Here is a 21,178-nt window from a genome sequence, read left to right on the forward strand (position 1 = left end):
CGAGATTGGCTGCTGTGCAGTTAGCAAGTAAAAACACCTTTTGAGCGTGGTCTTTGCCAGAACTGCCCAAATGGCCCTCATGCCCTTGGCTTGTAAAAAGCACCTACTACACTCTCAAAGGTATTGGCATTAGGAGGAGCATCCAGCTGTAGAAATTTTGCTAAATCAGATTGAGCCTGGTGCAGCCTCTGGCTCACCAGTCCTCAGTCAAACCATCCAACTCATGCCGGCATGGAATGCAGTTGTTAAACGGTGATGACGATGTGTTTATCATATTTTTGAGGCAGTAGAACAATGTTTGTCCTCACCTGTTGTTTGCTTGGGTAAATGTTTTGTTTTGTTTTTTTTTAATAATTTTTTTGTAAGATTTTTAGGAGTAACATGTACTTGTAATTTCACTGAAATGAATTTTTACCATTGAAAACACACACCGATTGTATTTAATTTTGTTTTTTTTTTCATTTTCATTCAACTAATTAACTTATCACTCTATCAGTCATTTCAGTATATTTCCATGACTGACCATATCATTGTGGGGTATTGTATTGATGACATATCATCATTTGCTCTTCTGGATTTTATGTTATTTGATGATGAGTACCATTTGAGGCAGTACTGATGAATTCTATATGTTGCGTACTTAAGTTGTCAACATGGTAGAGTTCATTTTTGTCCCAGCTATCCCTACAGGAGTATTTAGACTCTGAATTGTAAGCTAAAATAGCACTGCAAACTGTGTTAAATATAAGTTAAATGTCTTGGACATGGACACAACACATCAACAGATGCAGTCATCCAGATAAAAAGACAATATTGAAAAAGTTCCATTCAGTCCATTTGTTTTAAAAAAAAAGACGACCTTGCTTTCATTGAAAGTATCTTATTCTGCTGGAATATTCAGAAGAGGGTTGTTGCTAAACCAGAATGCCCCAATAATCTACAAAATAATAGATCAAATCAATGGAGAAGACCCTCCTCAAATTACACCCTACTGTCTTTAAAGGCAGAAAAAGAAAACAAAACAAAGAGCACTTTCAGTAATGTAGTTCTAGATACACTGCTCATAGCTGGAATGTCTTCTATTATAGGTCTGCCTAGTTAAGATTTACCTGGCACTAAAAAAATTTGCCAAGTGGAAAATATTATTGAAATGTTATAGCTGTAATGTTGACATAAAGATGGCTGAATCAACTGAACCAATAGAATTTTTGGTGTGTTGGTGGTAGGAATAAATAGCAACCCCAGCAACATGTTAACAGATAAAAAGTCAGAATCATTACAAATAATCAAAACACTCCAGTCCAACATCTGATGAGTCAGAATCATTACAAATAATCAAAACACTCCAGTCCAACATCTGATGATCTAATGACACTACTAACCTTGCACACCCATACTTATGATGTCCATCACACTCGTCACTAACCTTCTCTGTAACTTGCCTGACACTCTACCCATTTTCTATCATCAACTTGTAATTGCTATTATCCCCCCCCCCTGTCACTAGCGTCCCTTTCACTCACTCTCTCTTTGCCTTTTGAGAAAGAGAGAGATACTCTAGTGCCCTCCTCTTCCACAGAATTGTTACAATCAATCTGCTTTCATCCCCGTACTTTTGTGTCTTTCTGATTCTTCCTTTAGTTCATCTTTGACAATTGCCCTGTCTTGATAAATTGCAAATTTAGGGGAATGGCATGGTTGCTTAACACTTCATTAACTTTGGTAAAATTTGAACTTAGAATTTAGAGTACTGAAACTAAATGGTAGTGTATATTTAGTTTGGTATTTTGCCATTAAGATATAGTTCCATTTCATTTGTTGGTTTGTGTTCACCTATATTTGTCATTCCAAACATTTCAATTTTCAAATTTTATTCTGTTTTAGTTGATGAAAAGAATAAATCAAATCATCTGCAAATACTTGCTGAATTTAAAGTAAGTATTCTTATGTTTATTCCTGTTAATCCTTTGTAGTACGAATGTCTTGTTTTCATAAGTTCTGAATTAAAATCTTCCACTAAACCTCAGTCACAATTTTTGTGTTTTTAATACTAGCTTAATGATAACTAAGTTATTTTACTAAATTCTTTGTTTTATTTAAAATTAATTGAAAGGAACTCAGAGCATCTCTATAGAAATATGGTAACAAAAGGGTTAATATCAATAATCCTTAAGTTATACATATGTACTAAATTTTAAGTACTATTAGTACATGTGAAATAAACATCAGAGATGCTTTGCCCCTTGCAAAAATTGCAGGAGCTACTCAGATTTTGCAAGCTCTTCTAAATCCATTGCAATGCTGGAAACATTTTGGTATTGTCAGCAGATATCTCAGTTACAAGCATTTTGCCCCTTGGTTTGTACACTTTGTCTGGAGCTTGTACACTATGACTAGAGCAGAAAGGACTGAGCTAGTCTTCACCTACAGAAGGGTTCCACTCATGGTCTCTTATCAACCATAGCCATCTTGAAGATAATTATGTTTACAAAAAAACAATTTTACCACAGTAATATAACATACATATTTGTTGTCTTTAATGTTTGGCACGGGCATTGCTGCATAGTTAAGAAGCTCACTTCTGAATCAGTCTGTGCTCAGACTCAAATATCCTATCATATTTACGGTGCATTCGCAAAATGTGTGTGAAAGTATATACTGTTTAAATGATGAGTACTAACAGTGCATTCACAGAATGTGTGTGAAACTATATACTGTTTAAATGATGAGTACTAAATCTCTATATATTGTGTGATTTTTATATTAAGTGTCATATAATCATTTATCTGTGTTCTGTACATCCTGCTCGACTGTCACAAGAGCCTTGACAAATTCCTTTTTCTCACCATACTGAAAAGTACCATATTTTCTTTTAAATGTTAAGAACAGAGCTAAAATGTATTAAACATTGTATCAGATTGTTTCATGCTATCCTTTTTCTTGATTCATGCGTTTAATATTTTCCATTTAAAATTTGTTTGTACAATCTTGTATATTATCACATTATATATTTTGTTTCATTTTCTTATGACTGTCTGAAACAATAATTCCTTTAACTTCTACTTGAAACAAATTTTGATTTATTTTAAAATTCATTTCACATAGGGACGTTCTTAATGTCCAGTGTCTTTCTATTTAATTTTAAATTATTATTAGGGCAGTGAACTGACAATTGTTAGTACACTGGACAAAATGTTTAGTGGCATTTCATCCAGTTGAGTTCAAATTCCACCAAGGTTAACTTTGCCTTTCATCCTTTTGATGTCAATAAAATAAGTACCAGTGTCGCACTGGAGTTGATGTAATCCACTATCTTACTCCCCTGAATTTTCAGCCTGGGCTTATAGTAGGAAGGATTATTATTATCATTGTTGTACTTTTGTTACTTTGTACTAGTGTACTTGAATAGACTGCATATGCATACTTTTTCTTCATATCTTGGGCTTACCTTTTATTTTCATACTCCAGAGAAGAACATTTGCCATGGACTATTAAAGCCCCTTTAGCTTAGGATATTGTAAATGAAACTGATTGTGCTGATACATAGCATTAAAAGTTGTGGATCATGGCATTGCAGAGAATAATATAGCAAGTAATCTATGTGATGGTAGTTTTTGAAGTTAAGAACCTCATATGTTGTTTAAGGTGGTGAAATGCATTTAGTGAGCATGTTTTAGTGAGGGTGGAGTGAAGCCAGCAACCCCAAAACAGTGGTGTTCATTGAAATAGTCATGGGAGATGGAAAGAGAGTATGTACAGTTAGACAATGAGCTTGAATCTGATAATTTCAAGTGAATGTGAACTTGTTTCAATCCCCTACATATTTTTGAGCAATCAAGTGCCAATGCACATATGAGAATAATACCTTCATATTTGAGTCTACAGTTTTATCCTTCTACAATGGCACATGGCACCCAACATAAATGTATTCAAACCTGTAGTCAATAATTTGCACTGAGTTGGTGTTGAATAGAATTCCAATTCTCTCTCATGTAGTAGTTTAAAATATGTAACTATCCAGGCAGATTATTGATGATGGTGAATATATCCATTGAAAAAATTCTTTAAAATAGATGTTCAAGCTTATTTTTTCCCATGAAATAAGGACTGTTTGGCTCATCGGTATTTGTTATATTCCATCTGCATTTAAACAGCCATGCCTTTTCCCCTACTAAATTTCTGTAGTTTTGCTTCCCACACTTGGCTTTGTCCTTTTCTAGAACAGCATTTCCTACCACTTATATCAATAAACATCAACTGTAGCAACCTCACCCAAATATTGCACCTTTGTAAATGTAGGCTTGTTTTCTCTTTTATTTCCCCCCTTTTTTTCCCAATGCTTATTAGATTTTATTTGTTGCCAATATATTTTATTATAAATTTTTTCATAGACACAAAAAATGCTTGAAAAAGTTGCATCTATGACTAAGCTGGAATCAGAGGGTGAACTAAAATTTGTTCAGTTATCAACACTACGTTTAGATGTCTCCAATTTGGAAGCTGTCAAACAACTAAAAGGTAAGCATTGTGTTTGTATCTGTAATCCTCTGTTTCTCAGGAAGTTGTAAACCCAACCCTTGTAAAAGTAATACTGTTTGAGCTAATAAAACAAAAACAGGACAGTTTTAAGTTCAGTTCTTCACCCATCTACTGATGACATCTTGATGACAAAGCATATTTCCTACTATCAGCTACTAAAAGCCTCTTTGTTCGTTGGTTGTTTATATATGAAATGGATCTTTCTAATGTAACAGGATTATTTCTGAGCTTATCTGATGATAAAATACTTATGTAACTTATTTAAATTATCTGCATAAAATTGTTTTATCATCTCTTTTTCTTAAACACTCTTCTCTCTCACATTCTTTAACATTGGATCCCCACCACCACTACCAATTCCTTCCATTAGCCCCTTACTCAATTGTAACCTATGTTATTTTTTTTCATGTTAATTTTAGTTTTTCAAATGTGTCAGACTATTTTGTTCAGTAGCCCATGCATTTTTTTTTCCTGATCTCAGATAAAACATTACTTGGCTTAAATAAACTATGAAGAAAATTTCTTAGAATTATTTTTAGCTGTGTTCGTAAAAAAAAAAAAAAAAAAAAAAAAAAACATAAATGGAACAATTTTTCAAATCCAGGCATCATTAATAACAAAAATGTTGCCATGGTCCAGCAGGCTGTGAATGATATGTATAGTAAATCATTATAGTCTTTAATGTTTGTGTTATGTTTTCAGTAAGTGTAGAGGTGTTAAATATGTTTTATTATTATTATATATTCAGAAATTCATAATAAGCATTTTTTTTCTTCTTATATTCTTTCCTGTGAAAAAGAATTGTATTCTTTATCTTTTCGCACATTGTAACATGATACTTTTTTTGTTAAAAATATATTGATAAATAAAAGAAAAAGCTGCTTAAAAATGTTTATAATAAAGACTAACATCCCAATCCTACTCCTTTTCACCAGTCTTTGTTTTTATTCTTTTCAAGCCACCCACTATAATTTCCTCTCTTTGTATTCATATTCATGATTATGAACTAACTAGTCAGGCATGTGTCTTCCAACAGTCGGAAGTAGAAGTCTTAGCCAGCATGTGGCTGCCACATGCATATGAAATTCAGTTATTTCAGAAATTAGTATTGGATAAGCAAAATCCAATAGACGTTGTTTTCTTTTCTTTTCTCTTTTTCTTATATAACTTTCTGTCTTCCTGTTATAGCATCGAATGTTTGTTCAGAAAGAAGGTATCTTTTAAACTTCATAAATCAAAAGTAATCTTAAAGATGAAGGAAGATACCAGATTAAAGAGACAGTTCTAGCATCAATAATACAAATTACATTCCTTAGCTATAATTGTTTAGTCTAAAACAATGCAGTTATGGCATCAGAAAAAAAAAAATTCTTTTCTTTTTTTTTTCTTTCTGTTTAATCCAGTTTGAAGGGTGTTAAGTAAATATTAGAAACATTAAACAATGTAGGTATTTATTTAAAGACTATTTTGACTTATTAAAGATATATATATATATATATATATATACATATCATAAAATTTTGCAAATGAAGGGCGTTTGTGATCATCATCATCATCATCATCGTCGTTTAACGTCCATTCTCCATGCTAGCATGGGTTTGTGACCATAATAAGCTTCACAGGAATTTTGAGAGTGAAATAACAAACATGATATAAATATTCACTAGTTTATCATTGTTAGGAAATTGCAACTGCTATGTCGTTGCCAAGTAATATTATTTCTGATGTATGTTAAGGTGGTGATCTAGCAGACTCATTACCATGCCAGACAAGATGCTGTAATCAACTTTGCCTTTCATCCTTTTGGAGTTGACAAAATAAAGTACCAGTCATGTATTGGGGCTGATGTAATTTACTTGACTCTCCCGTCAAAATCGCTGGCCTTGTGCCAAAATTAGGAAGCATATTACTTCTGATGTCCAAACAATAATTGACCATTTCTATCAAAGATGTTTTAGATAGATATATATTTTTTATTTATTCTGATTAAATCTATGTTTACACTTGATTATTTATCTTTTCAAAATGGAATTAAAGTATTGTTTCATTACTGTTTTAAAAACCTAAGTATAAATTATTAGACAGAATGTTTATATATAGCCATTCAATTTATCAGATTTTCAGAGATCTCTGCTTGGGAACTTATATACCTTCAGGAATAAATAATTCTTCAAAAGAAAATACTGACAAATACCCACCCTCTATCAAATATTTGTAGAATGAGAAAAAAAAGAAAGTTGCATTTTGCTTTTAGGATTATAGAATATTCATTTCTGTTTAATTTAATACTACTACTGCTCAGTAAGTTCATCTTAGTGTCCTACAGAAAACTAAGGCAAATATTGTGAATGTTCACTTCTATTTATCTCATTATAATAATTTGGAGAATCTTTAAACTTGGCTCTTTAGCATTCAGATTTCTCAGTCAAATGTAATTCTTATTTCTTCACATTGATTTGAATTAGTCATGCATTACCTTGTAGCTCTGAGATTTCAATGATGTGATTGTTTATTTTTAGAATAACCTTGTAGGCTAAGTGGTGTGGGCCAGTTTGAAAATAAAACAAGTAGATTATTTTGGCTGGATATGGCCAGTTTAAATGTTAAACGGTTAAAGTATATCAATCATTGATGGTTAAAAATGAAAAAAATATATATGAAATAATGATGATAAATATACACACGCTCATAAATATGCATATATACATACAATATACACACATATGTTCACATTTTCCAAGCTGTAATGGATTGGAGGAGACCATTGTGGTCAGATATCCTTCCTGATGCAACCCTTGTTTTTAAAGTGTGGTACTTTCTTTCTTTGCCCTTTATGTCCACAACCAAGTTGTAAGACATATTGTTTATAATAGATGTAAACAAATATCACTGCTGATCAAGCTGTCAGTATAATTACACACAGAGAGAGATGTGTGTGTGTGTGTGTGTGTGTGTGCATTTATTTGACAGGCTTTGTACAATTTCCATTTACCACTGCAGGAGACACCTGCCTTTACTCACACATGTATTGAGTCTATGTGTGTCTGTCTATCTCTGTCTGTGTAGATAGTTTATGTGCCATAAAACTGTACTGATGCTATATGGACATAAAAAATCATATATACTTGGTGGATTGACTCCTTTACATACATTTTGAAACTTGTAATTTTAATTTTTGTCTCAAACTTAATATTGAACAGAAATTCTAACTACTGAAGTGTTGGAAAAAAATTTTTAATCAGTGTTCTTGGAATCGTTATCTTGTCTTTTTTATGTGCATACTTGCATAAGTCTTGGATCTTGTTGCTTATGCTCTTTATTTGGAGATGTTTGAGGGTATTTGGCCACTATATTCAATGAATTGAGTTATTGCAGGAAACTTCTTCACTGTTACTGTTTTCAATATATGCTGTTCACACAATATCCTTCAAACACCTGCATTTATGGAGACAACTATGGCTATCTAGTTAAGAAGTGTACTTAACAATGATTTTTGGTTCAATTCCAGAAGATAATGGTTTGCCCACATTACTTCATAAGGAGTGTAGGGCTGGTTTCCCTGTTTCTCTGGCATGGCGAGCTGGCAGAAATGTTAGCTCACCGGGTGAAATGCGTAGCCGTATTTCGTTACGTTCTGGGTTCAAATTCCGCCAAGGTCGACTTTGCCTTTCATCCTTTTGGGGTCGATAAATTAAGGACCAGTTAGGCACTGAGGTCAATGTAATAGACTTAATTCTTGTTTGTCCCCTGTGTTTAGCCCCTTGTGGGTAGTAAAGAAATATATATACTCCTCCATGGATGGGATACCAGTCTGTTGCAAGATTACTCCTTGTCGCCAGTTTAGTGGACTGGAGCAACATGAAATGAAGTGTTTTGTTCAAGAATACAATGCATTGCTTGGTCCAGGAATCAAAACCTCAATCTTATAATCATGAGCTGATACCCTAACCATACACCTCCACTCTCAACATGATACCTTGGATAAATGTTTTCTACCATAGCTTCTAGTTAGTTAAAACCTTGTGGATGAAATATGGATACATGGGAACATGAAAAGCCTATCTAAAGGGCTGTTCCTGTTGTTGGGTGATTGACTTTTTATTTCCCAGTTTAACAAGGCCACCTAATCTTTGGGTATCTTTATCAGATTGACTCTGTTGCAAGCATTTGAAGCAGATCTCTTGTCTGAAGATAACTTTCTCTTCACCTCCTGTTAGTATTGAAGGCTCTGAAAAAGGTGTGTGAGCCATCCTCTTCCTTTTCTGACTAAACTATTAAAAAAATGTCAAGACAAAAATACTTAGACAAATGAGAGATGCATTCCTGGGCTGTTGTCTGCTACAGTCCACACAACCCTAGCAGCTACATGTAAAGTATTCACAAATGTCTAGGGACATTGCAACAACATGTAAACTATTCTTTCTTTCTCTAACCTAATAAACACAAAATATTACTAAAATAACTGCACTGCCAATTTATACTGGATTACTGAACATCTCTGTTCAATCCTAAAAAATGAGGATAAACATATAAGCAAAGTTCATCTGGACTGTTTTTCTTCTTTTGTCTTCAGTCAAAGAAAAAGAAATAGATACAACTTGCCCTGACTTCCATACCATGTTACATATAGCCAACTACTGTATGACACACGTTATAATGTCATAACTGGATTAAATATGATATGTGAGTTGTTCTTAGACACTGAATATGTTACCTCTGTGCTGTAGATCTGCATTGGTAAAGCCTAAACATAATTCATTCATTCATATTTAGATTTAATTAGAAGTGGTAGTTATAAGGCTGCATTGTTAGCTTCTCTCATGATTTACATCCTTGAACTCAAGACTTAAGCTTGAACACATTTGGTAATTTAAGAATGCTTCTACCCCACTCTACTGGAACACTATTCTAAATTCAACACTGCATTCATTTAATCTGGACAAATATAAAGTACATGTATACATAGGGTGGGTGAGGGGACATCAGTTTCCACTCTTGGATAAATTTTTTCACACTGAGCTCTCTTTTGCTGACAACTTGCTATAATACATCTGTATCAGTATCTACATGTAACTCTGTGTTGTGTTGTCAACTTGCTTTAATATCATCTCCAGAAACACCTGAACTTAGATCTAGTAAAACTCACTTCATTTGTCGGGCCTTCGCAGTCACAGCATATCTCCAGAGGTATCGGTCTTTCATCATTGCCTCTGTGAGGCCCAACATTCGAAAGTCATGCTTGACCACCTTATCCCATGTCTTCTTGGGTCTACCCCTACCCTGGATTCCTTCAACTGTTTGGGAGTGGCACTTCTTCACACATCTCTCCTCATCCATCCATAGTACATGACCATACCAATGCAAACGTCTCTCCTGCATGCCACATCCGATGCTTCTTATGTCCAACATTTCTCTCAAGGCACTTACACTCTGTCATGCATGCACAATGACATTACACATCCAGCGGATCATGCTAGCTTCATTTCTTTCGAGCCTACGCATATCCTCCACATGTTTCACTACTGTGAAGTATGGCAGTTCGCACACTCTGAGCGAGAGATCCTTTGTCGCCAGTAGGGGAAGAAGCTTTCTAAACTTTGCCCAGGCTATTCTTATTCTAGTGGTAACATTCTCTGAGCATCCACCCCCACTACTAACTTGGTCACCTAGGTAGCGGAAGCTATCAACTACTTCTAGTTTCTCCCCCTGGAGTGTGATGGAATCTGTTTTCTGAGTATCTGTGGTGTCTATTGCCCTTGTGCATCTGCCGCACATGAAAGCTATCTTCTCAGTTAATTTTCCTTTGATGTTGCTGCACCTATTATGTGTCCATAGCTTACACAGGGTACATCTTATGGAGTGTCTACCTACACCTTTTCTACAAATTGAGCAGGGCTTCCTACCTAAGGGGGTTTGTGATGAGTTTGCCTTCCTACTCACTAGAACTTTGGTCTTTGCTACATTGACTCTAAGGCCTTTTGATTCCAAACCTAGCTTCACACATGAAATTTCTTTTCTTGTTCTGGTAGTGATTCTGCTATGAGGGCCAGGTCATCAGCATAGAGGAGCTCCCTGGGGAAACCCGTCTTTAATTCCTCTGTTATAATAAAAGGGGACTGAGGGCTGAACCTTGGTGGACCCTACTTCTACCTGGAATTCTTCACTATACTCATTGCCAATCCTAACCTTACTAACAGCCTCTCTGTAAATGGCCTGTACAGCTCTTATTAACCATTAGTCAATCTCCAGTTTCCACATAGCCCAACAGATAAGGGATCAGGGGACCCTGTCAAAGGCTTTCTCTAAGTCCACAAAAGCTAAGTATAGGGGTTTATCTTTAGCTAGGTATTTCTCCTGCAGTTGTCAAACCAGGAATATTATTAGAACTAAATAATTGTTCAAAATCATAAGAACAGCATATTGAATTTTGTGTTATCATCTTGAATCAATGGAAGTTTATTAGTATATATATATATATATATGCTTAATTGGTTTGGTTACTGAATTTAATCCATTTAGTTGACTATAAAGTATGGAATGTAATTTTATTTTGTTTATTTGTTAGAATATATTTAGACATTTGTTTAAGGTATGGATGAACATAAAGCTTACACATTTAAGATGTTTAAAGACTAACAGCTTATTTTTTATCTGATATTTTTGTTTTATTTTTTAGTCAGTGTCTTACTCATACCAAAAATTTGTCTAGTACATTTTTCTTTCTACATGTTATACATATCAATCTAATTGTCTTCTAAGAATGTTTATAAAACAAAATCTAAAATAATGATCAAATTATTGAGTTTAACATTAATATTGAAAACTTGTTCATTATATGATAAGCAATGTTTATCATAGTCTCACTTAAAATTTACTGTTTTAAAATTGCCCATATTTTGAATATTAAGCATATCTTGAATAAGTCTTACTGATTTCAGACCATCTTGTGAGATATATCTATACATATAAATTTGACATGGGCGATTCTTTCTTGTCTTGAGATTCACGGTCAAACAGCTGCGTGGAATTGTGCAAAAAATTACACAGATGTGTAGAATGATCTGGTGGTGATGCTACGCTTTGTATTTTTTCATAGCTCTCATGGTTACCAAGATAATCTACTATAATAATACTCTTGTGTTTATGAATGAGAAAGGAAAGGGTGATAGATGAATAAGGAAGGAAGGGGTGATTTCATATTTTTTTTCATAGCTCTCATGGTTACCGAAATAATCTATAATAATATTCTTGTGTTTATGAATGATGAAGGAAGGGGTGATGTCATACTTGGTAGTGGGATGATGAAAATTGTATGCTGAAAAAATAAAGCAAACATCATTTCAACTCTGTGTGAATATATGTGTGTATGTGAATGTGTGCATGTGCGCACACAATATACATAGGATGGTTCATCTTTGTTCGCTTAGTATTTGGGTTTATTTTTTGATTTTGTTGAATCATGATTTGTTTTTTTTTATTGGTTAGTTATTTTTAGCGTTTTGACAGAAAAAACTCATTCTAAAATTGTTTTTTAATGTAAGCGTGCCCAAAGTAGTTGAATGCTTACACAGAGCAGGTTTTAAAGCTACATCATCTAAACCGTCCGGGTGAAACCGAGCTTAGCTGCTAGTACATATATATATATATATGTATGTATACTAGAACCTTCCCCAAGTAATGAAAAACCTTCAAGCCAAATATTTGGTACAGATTGATCCAGTGGTTTGGCCGTGCATAACAATAGGCCATATGGCTAGGGGAAAATTGTAGATTTGATTTCAAATCTGAGGTAGGACCAATATCCAAGTAGAAATAGTCACATCGTATTTAAATATGAAATATCAAGTGTACTCTAGCTAATTTTATTAGGTCCATTCTACAAACAGTTATTTGAATAACTCATGTCAATATCTTGGGCAAGTATCTTCTACTATAGCCTCGGGCTGACCAAAGCCTTGTGAGTGGATTTGGTAGATGGAAACTGAAAGACACCTGTCATATATATGTGTGTGTATATGTTTGTGCCTGTGTTTGTCCCCCCAACATCACTTGACAACCGATAGTGGTGTGTTTGTGTCCCCATAACTTAGCGGTTCGGCAAAAGAGACCAATAGAATAAGTACTAGGCTTACAAAGAATAAGTCCTGGGGTTGATTTGCTCAACTAAAGGCAGTGCTCCAGCATGGCCGCAGTAAAATGACTGAAACAAGTAAAAGAGTATAAATTGAAAGATATCCTACAGTGTATAAGCACGTGTCTGTATCAAGACCTTTTGTTATTTAGAAACCTTACTGTTTGTTTTTCTTTAAACCTCTTGTTTTATTATGGCAATTACAGTTTTTCAGAATCATTCACCTTTAAAGTGAAAAAACAAAACTGATGTAGTTTCCAGATTTGGTACAGATTGATCCAGCAGTTTGGCTGTACATTGAGGAAACACAAACACAGGCAGAGAGTAAGAATAAAAGTGAAACAATTAGTGAAAGGAAAGTGAAACAATATCATGAAAAGTAAAAGAATAAAAGTGAAATTATTATACCGCAGCAAAAAAAGAAAATTGGAAGGGTTATATAAGGGGGCACTGTAGCTCCCTATATGGGCAAGGCTCAAAATTTGACCCTCCCTAGAACCTTCGCCGAATAGTGAAAATCCTTCATGCCGAATTTGGTGCAGATTGATCCAGTAGTTTTGCCATGCATAGAAGAAAAAACACACACACACAGTGAATTTTATATATATATATAGAGAGAGAGAGGCATAAAGTTTGCTTCCTGATCAGGTTCAATCCTACTGTGTGACACCGTAACCAAGTGTCTTCTACTGTACCCCCAGAACAACCAACATCTTGTGAGTGGGTTTGGTAGATAAAAGCTGAAAGAAGCTTGTCATATATTTGTGCATGTGTGTGTGTGTATATATGAATGCCTTTGTCTAGACTTCATGGAATAATTGTAAATAAGCATTGTCATATGAGTGAGGTTGTTCGTTTCTGGTCATCAATGGAAAACATATCTAGCCGTTGGAAAATATTATCTTGCTTGGAAATAGGTGAGGGTTGGTGACAAGGAGGACATTCAGCCAAAGGAAATCTGTCTCCCTTAATTCTGTTTGACCCATGCAAGTGTAAAGAAGTGGACATTAAATAATGATGATGAATTATACATGATTTTGTTCTGTTTCCTTTCAATTGTAGACCGAGCACATGGAAAAGAATTTTCACGCCAATTTGAAGATGCCTGTAACAAACTGGATGACTACGTTGTGAGTTTACAGAAAGAGATAGACCATAGGACTGCCATGATAACCATGCTTGAGCAGAGTGAACTGTTCTATGAAGACCAGTATCGGGAGGCTAAGATAGTTGCCAATGTATGTTCATGTCTTTGTACAATCTTGAGACTACAAAACTGAATGTTTTTTTTTCCTCCTTTTGTTTTGCTTTCTTTTAAATACTTAGTAATCTGTTGCTGGACATTAGCTGTAACCTTTTTAATATGTTGTCGACTGGAGCACAGTGAGAACTTAGTGCGTTAGTGTAGTTTATGTTAAGTTTCATTTATTGCAGGCTTGTGGTTTGTGAAATAATGCAAGCAAAAATATCATTCCAGGAAGAAACAATTCTGAATAAAAATGATAAGGCACAGACTTGGGTTTTGGTGAATATGAAGTGAACAGATTGTTTAGAATGTATATGTGGTGAATGTTTGTATGTATCAGCATAGACATTGAAAGGTATTGGAACGAATCTTGAGACAAAAATATGGACTGATTAATAGAGTATTTATTAAGAAGCAGTATCTAGTGATAATTGGATTGTCACCTCTAGATACATGTATTCTTAGAGTTTATAAGTAACTGGCAGATTGTTTAATAAAATGACAGTGATGAATTTGACAAATAAAATTATACAAGTGAGAAAAAGTATTTGGACATCTGTGTATTTAGTTTATTTTTGTACAATTTTTAAAAACTGAGTTCCTTGACTTGTTGGTTTTGTCACTCATAGTTTTTATTTTGATTTAGCTTTACTAGAATAATAATAATAATAATATTAATCAGTCACTTGATTGAAAATACTGCTAACATTTGTTGTTCATTATTAAAAAGTATGAAATATATGTTGACTTTTTTCTTTTTTTTTTCTTTCCATTGTCTATTATTCTAAGTGTTTGTATTAATTGACCAGGTGAATAAGAATGTGTATGAAATCTAAATGGTTAAGAGTGACATGCAGTCATGTTATCATAAGTAGTGAGCATAGAGTTGGCAGAGGTTCAATGAACTAGCTATCTTAAACATTGAGATTTACAAATGTGGTTAATTGATGATATGTTGATGTAGGATAAATTGTGGAGATGTTGAATTGATAAGTGGGTTTTGTGACTTGCAAAGGTTGGATTGGGTTGGTTCTGAAGAGTGGGAGAGTGTGTGTGTGTGTGTGGGTGGTGTCCCCAGCCATAACCAAATGGTTAAAACCAATAAAATAGTGTGTATGTGTGGGGGTGCTTATGTTTATCTTAATCTCATTGTGTTGGTATTTTTAAATTTATGGTTTCTTAAGATCAAACACAGTTATTTGTGTATCTATTTTATTCTCGCGAATTAAATATTCTCTCTTTCTTTTTTTTTTTTACTTAGGCATATAAAAACTTTGGTTCTAGAGTTGCAATTGTGAAAAAGAAACTCGATGAACTGAAGTTGTCATTACCAGATCCAGCTAGTCCTCTGCCTTCACCTACACCTGATGCTCCATCACCTAGTAGTACTCCACCAGCAGACGTAGATACACAACAAGATAACACAGAAGCAATTGATATGGAACTTTCTGATTCTGACAATGATGAAAGTGATGCAACTCGAAATATATTAGGTAACTTAGCTTCAAAGCTTTTACCTTTCAATACTTTTGGTAATGTCCCTTTCCTGTTTTATAACATTTGTAGCCAACAAGTTATTCTAAAACTCATAAGTAATTTCTATTAAATTTGTTGTATAATTAAGTAGAAAATTAACACATAATTACTTGACTTCTTTTGGTAATAGCAACTTATTTTAACATTCTAAAGGTTTATTTTTGAATCATATTCCTTGTCTAACTGAAATCCCATGATATATCTGATATAAATAAGTTTCATTTAATATTCAGTTCATAAATATAATTAGTACTTTGAAAAATAACAAAAATACTCTATAATAAAAAAAAAAAATATCCTTGTTTGGTATAGATAATGATTTAAATTTTTGTTTCATTTTTAGTTGTTGTCAATGAAACTGGTAAGTAATTTTTTTATATATATCTTTTTGTTTTTTAGCATTTGTTTAAACTTAATCGTTAGCTTATTGTACTAAGAATTTGTTTATATTTTACTAAATTAAGTCCAACTTCCTCTGGTTAATAAATAAATTTTAAAAAATTACTTACGTAAAAGTTTTATTCACATACATAAATGCACATGTACTTTCACACAAAATACACACTTAAAGATAAACTCCCTTAGTGGCTCTGAATTTCTTAACTACTTTGATATCACTTTTGGGTTGGGCTTACAATTTGCAAATCTGTTAATTTGTCACTTCATCCAGTTATGGCATGATTCATTTTTACTTTTACTAAATGTCAGTCTGGTTCCTTTATTGTGTTCATACAACCTCTCATATACATCTTCTGCATGAAGTTGCTTAAGACTGATATTTGTTTATAATATTTTGTTATTTAATTTGCTTACTTTTTTTTCCACTTCTGATTTTTGTCAACTTAATTGTATGTTTTAAATATAGGTTGTGAATTATTTGTCTTTTTAAACTTGTATTATGTTGTTGATAATTTCAAATATATGTTGTAAGAGCCTATGTAGATACTGAAATAATACTTTTTTTTCTTTAAATAAAGTCTCCCTCCCAGTGACAATCTAATTTTTTGTTGAAATGAACAAAAAAACATTCATGTAAGGCTTGTTAGAATTTATCAAATTAAGAAATTATCTTCAGAAAGTTGAAATTACGTCTGTAAGCTGTAAACTTTTATTGTATTTTATGTTGTTACTGTTAGAATAAGGTGTTAAAAAAAATTTTTTTTCCATTGTTTTCTTGTCACTTGATCTTAGTGGGGCGCAGCCAATACACTCGCAAAAGCTGACCCTTTTCATAAATTTCATGCTTTAAACAAGCAAATACCTTATGAAAGTTGAAATTTACCTAGTCTTTTCAAATAAGCAAGTAATATCATCTAATATTTTGGTGGTTGGTGATTTATAAGTAACTAACAGTCAGGCAGATTTGAGAGTAAACATTGTGAAAAATTATTAAAAATATAATTCTCTTAAAAACTACCAAATTATCTATATAATAATTGTTTTTACCCAACACTCTTTTCACTACAAAGTTTCTCTCTCTCTCTCTCTCTTTCCCTCTCCCCCCCTCTCTCTCTCTCTCCAGAATATTTTGTTTGCCTGAAACATTTGTGACTATTCCAACTCGTGCCAGCATGAGAAAAGGAACCTTAAAATGACAGTAGAATGTGTGTTTAATTTCTATCTGAAATATAATCTTAATATAAGAAAATAAATATTAGGAAAGAAAATAAACATGCGTTAACAAATTGTTGAGCAGGGTATGTAGTGACATTATAAATCTAGTTATAATTAATATAATGTGTGTGAGAGTGAGATTGCATGTATGTAATTATTCTTAAAACACATCTGTCTAGCTTCATGCTTATATTATTTTCAATTTAACAGTGTATATTTCAATTTGTTTCTTTTACAAATATTTGTGATCATAATCTCATAAAAGTTGTCTAATCTGGTTTGTTAAATTTCTCAAAAAGAATTGGTAAGCCTTCTCGAAAACACATAGGATTAGTAAAGCTGTATTTATAAAGTATGATAGCAGATAAGATTGATGGTCTTTAATGGAATTGTGAAGACAGATATTTGAGTATTCCAAGATATTATGATTCAGTACTCAGGATATACTACATTTCAAAATTCTGTTCAGTGTAACACATAGCATAACTTTACCTGTGTTAGAATATAATTGGCATAAAAATAGAGGATTTCTTAAGTAGAGAATGCTTTGGTGAACATCTGGGGAAATATTTAGAATGCGTCATCTTGAAAAATTACTATACTTTGGTTTGGATTCATTGTAAGCAATCTGTCCTAAGCCCTGAAAATTAGCCGATTATTTCATTGCATTTGTATTATTTATTCAACAAAGGGATTCTGGTAATTATTTATGATCAAGTATAAGATTTTTGTATCTCATAATTTTCATTGTAAATTATTAAGTACTAAGTGGGATTATTTTAAGTTTTGTTGTTGACATCCATTGTCCACCTCTGTTGCTATCCACCACTCTCTTTCTCATCCCTACCTCTACCATCTCACATAAATCACTCCCTTACTCTCCTTGCCCACCAATCTAGGTTCTTCTACCTTCACTCTCTGTTCTATTCACCTTGTTCAGTCATGTTGCCTTTAGCAAAATAGCAAGGCTTCTTCAGTCTTATTGGATACAAGGTAACTTCATCAGTGCTTGTGTCATGATAAATTGAAGTTTAGAGGACTTCTTAGGCTAATCAAAGACATGGTAACCTTTCTAGTGCTGGGGCCATGAAAAAAATGCCTCCAGTACACTTTGCATGTGGTTGGTGTTAGGAGAGGCATGCAGCCATAGAATCTAAGACAAAATTGAAATGCACAAGCAAGATGTCGACCCATCCAGGAGAGCATTGATGGAAATAAGATCTCAGATCATCATGACCAGCATGATACCAGCATGGAAGGTGGGCGTAAAATGATGACAGTGACTGTTGTTATTATTATTATTAAACCCTTTCAGTTTTGTTTAATTTTCCATTAAAATTATAGACGTCTTTGCTGACATAGTTAAAATATACATATAAAGCATATTGTTTCTGATTTAAACATTTCACTCTTGTCAAAAAGATTGTTTGAGTTCTGGTTTGGCCATAGTTCAAGGATAGCTTCAACATGGCAGTTTTAGAACAATTCAGTTACAAAATATTTCTGAATGTTGACTTCAAATATTAAGATAATGTTATTGTAACCAGCCTTTAAGTTTGTCTTGAATACTCAGAGCAATGTACTTGCATGTGTGTATGTGCATGCATGTGTGTGCGCGCACACATGTGTGTATTTTAACGCATTGTTAGTGAATATGGACTGTTGATAATATATAGTTTCATTTTAATTTTATATGATATTTATTTTTATTGTAGCCTTTCAAGGTTTCTACTGCTAAACAATGGTAATCTCTATTATGCATACTGGAGATTAGAGATGTGGGTTTTGTCATGAGAGTAGCTTTTAAGAAGACTTATAAAGTAATTAAAAAGTACTAAGGAAAACAATATATTTAGTAAAATTTATCAAAATTTGTTGAAAATTTTTGAGGGTCTCTGAAAAGTAATAGGCTAACACATCTAAAAGAATGACGTTTGGTTTTAAAAAGAGGCTTTAAATTAAAAATGAAAATTTATCAATTTTTTACAGAAAGCTAACTACATCAAGTTTTTAATATATTTCTAAGTTTGTTGTGGCAATTAGGTTGAGTTTATTTTAATTCTATCACTGATTATTCAACTACAGTCATTTTCAACATAAAAAGTGTCTTATACTTGCAATATTTTATTTTGAGTTAAAAGGAGATCAACCATCCTCAGATTTAAATATAAGAATTTACACATCCCTGCTATGAAATATCTATGGAAATATACAAAACATGTAGGTTATTCAAAAGAATAGTACAGAAGCTGCTACATCTGTTGCAGGATGTTATTTTGCATTAAAGGTACAGCACAACTGAGCTAGAAAAATAGTTAGGTATTAAAAATATTGGCCAGTATGTCTTGATGTAATAACTGCATTGGTATAGACATGATGCATACAACTATTGAGTATTCAATGATAAAGTGGCAGAGAGTGACATGGGAAGAAGTGATGATATAAAAGCTCAGAATGTTGGCCTTCACAACCATGGTGACATTAGATTTTCAGCTATCATCAACATTTTATATTCAGGTTCCATGTTGACAAAGATTAGCCAGTTGGACAGTATACAACAATTCAGAGGATCACTTCTTACTCATCTGTCTCACTTTCGGCATAGTTTCTATGGCTGGATGTCCTTCTTAATGCCAACCACTTTTCAGAGTGTACTGGGTGCTTTTCAAGGCACCAGAACTAATGACATTGACTTGTAACTTGTGAGAGTAAAGAGCCTTCATGACTGAAATGAAAATAGGTGTCAGCATTAGGCAAGGTGATGAGAGAGAGGATTGAAGTATATTGGGAAGAACAGGGTATACACTTTAAAGTATGGAAGGGAAAGAAAACAAGGATTAGGGTTAGTGAGAATAAGAGAATGACAGAATATTTATGGAGATGGAAAACGGACATTAAATGATGAAGATGATGATGATGAAGTCAATTGTAAGAGAAGTATTTGGACAGTTACAAACAGCTTTTTAGTTTGCATTTGTTGACTTGGAGATTTTTGACTCTATCCTTTGCTGTAAAAGTCCAAATTAATGGGTTGGGGTGGCATAGAAAAAGCAGTTCAGCTATGTAAAAGAAGTTTGATGACAAATCACAATAATTTGCTGTGGAAAAAAATCATGTATAGTTATTGCTTTGAAGCATTGCTCTTGTGATAATTGTTTTCCGTGTAAATGTGTGAATGTTATCAACATCATTTAAATGTCTATATTTCCATACTCGCTTGCATAAATCAGGCAGAATTTTGTTGAGTCTGATTTTCTCCAGCCAGGTGCCCTGCCTGTTGCCAAACCTCATCTGTTTTAATGGAAAATTTGGAGGAAAGGACACCACTTACTTGGTGAATTCAGTAACACATGTACATGTGCATTCACACATATATACATGCATGTGTATGTATGTATACACACACACACATATATATATATGATGGGCTTATTTCATCTACTGAAATCACTTACTAGGCTCTGGTTGGCTGGGACTATGGCAGAATACATTTGCTCGAAGTGACATACAGTAGAATTTAACCCAGAACAATGGTTCTGGGAAGCAAACTTCTTACTGCATGGCTAAGTCTGCCTATGCGACTAAATATCTGAATATCTTTTTGAATGATTTGCTATATTTGTCTTCTTTTGTGCTTCAAATATGTGCCTCATCTGTGTTTGACATAGGAAAATAAAGTTGCTGCCCCCCCACGACTAAATCCCCAAGTTATGGTTTTGTTCGTATCTCTCCCTCTTGTGAAAAAGTAATTGACTTAACAATATTTTAAAACTTTATAAGAAAACAACCCATATTTTCAGGATACCTCATTCAGAGATGAATGTTTGCTTTAGAGTCATATCATGTTTGTTTATTCTATTTTATCTAAAATATTTTTATTTTGTCGAAAGTGTCACACAATCTTTTCCTCCTCCTACTTGTTTGTTTAAGCATGTATTAGACACAAACTAAATTGCCAATGTTTATTATGATTATGATACGTTAGAAGCCTTTCAATGCTGATGTTAACAGAAAATAGACATTGTAGCATTAGATCTGTCGATTTAGCTCATTGAATTGAAGATAATCTCTTTGTAATGAGTATCTTATTTAGTGAATGCAGTTCAATTTAT

General features: G+C 33.3%; 1 protein-coding gene across 4 annotated transcripts in view; it reads left to right on the forward strand.

The window, feature by feature from the left end:
* The window catches only part of LOC115223924 (regulation of nuclear pre-mRNA domain-containing protein 2), a 161,517-nt gene that overhangs the window by 100,027 nt on the left and 40,312 nt on the right, over positions 1–21,178 (forward strand). For 2 of the 4 annotated variants that reach the window (XM_036500386.1, XM_036500387.1), the window contains exons 5-9: positions 1,885–1,934; positions 4,392–4,518; positions 13,733–13,908; positions 15,178–15,448; positions 15,796–15,813. In XM_036500386.1, coding sequence (XP_036356279.1) covers positions 1,885–1,934; positions 4,392–4,518; positions 13,733–13,908; positions 15,178–15,448; positions 15,796–15,813 — 642 coding nt within the window. The remainder of the gene's footprint in view (positions 1–1,884; positions 1,935–4,391; positions 4,519–13,732; positions 13,909–15,177; positions 15,449–15,795; positions 15,814–21,178) is intronic. The other 2 variants (XM_029794662.2, XM_029794671.2) reach the window with 1 other exon arrangement.

This window comes from Octopus sinensis, linkage group LG2 (genome assembly GCF_006345805.1).
Source record: "Octopus sinensis linkage group LG2, ASM634580v1, whole genome shotgun sequence".
In the NCBI taxonomy this organism is placed as follows: domain Eukaryota; kingdom Metazoa; phylum Mollusca; class Cephalopoda; order Octopoda; family Octopodidae; genus Octopus; species Octopus sinensis.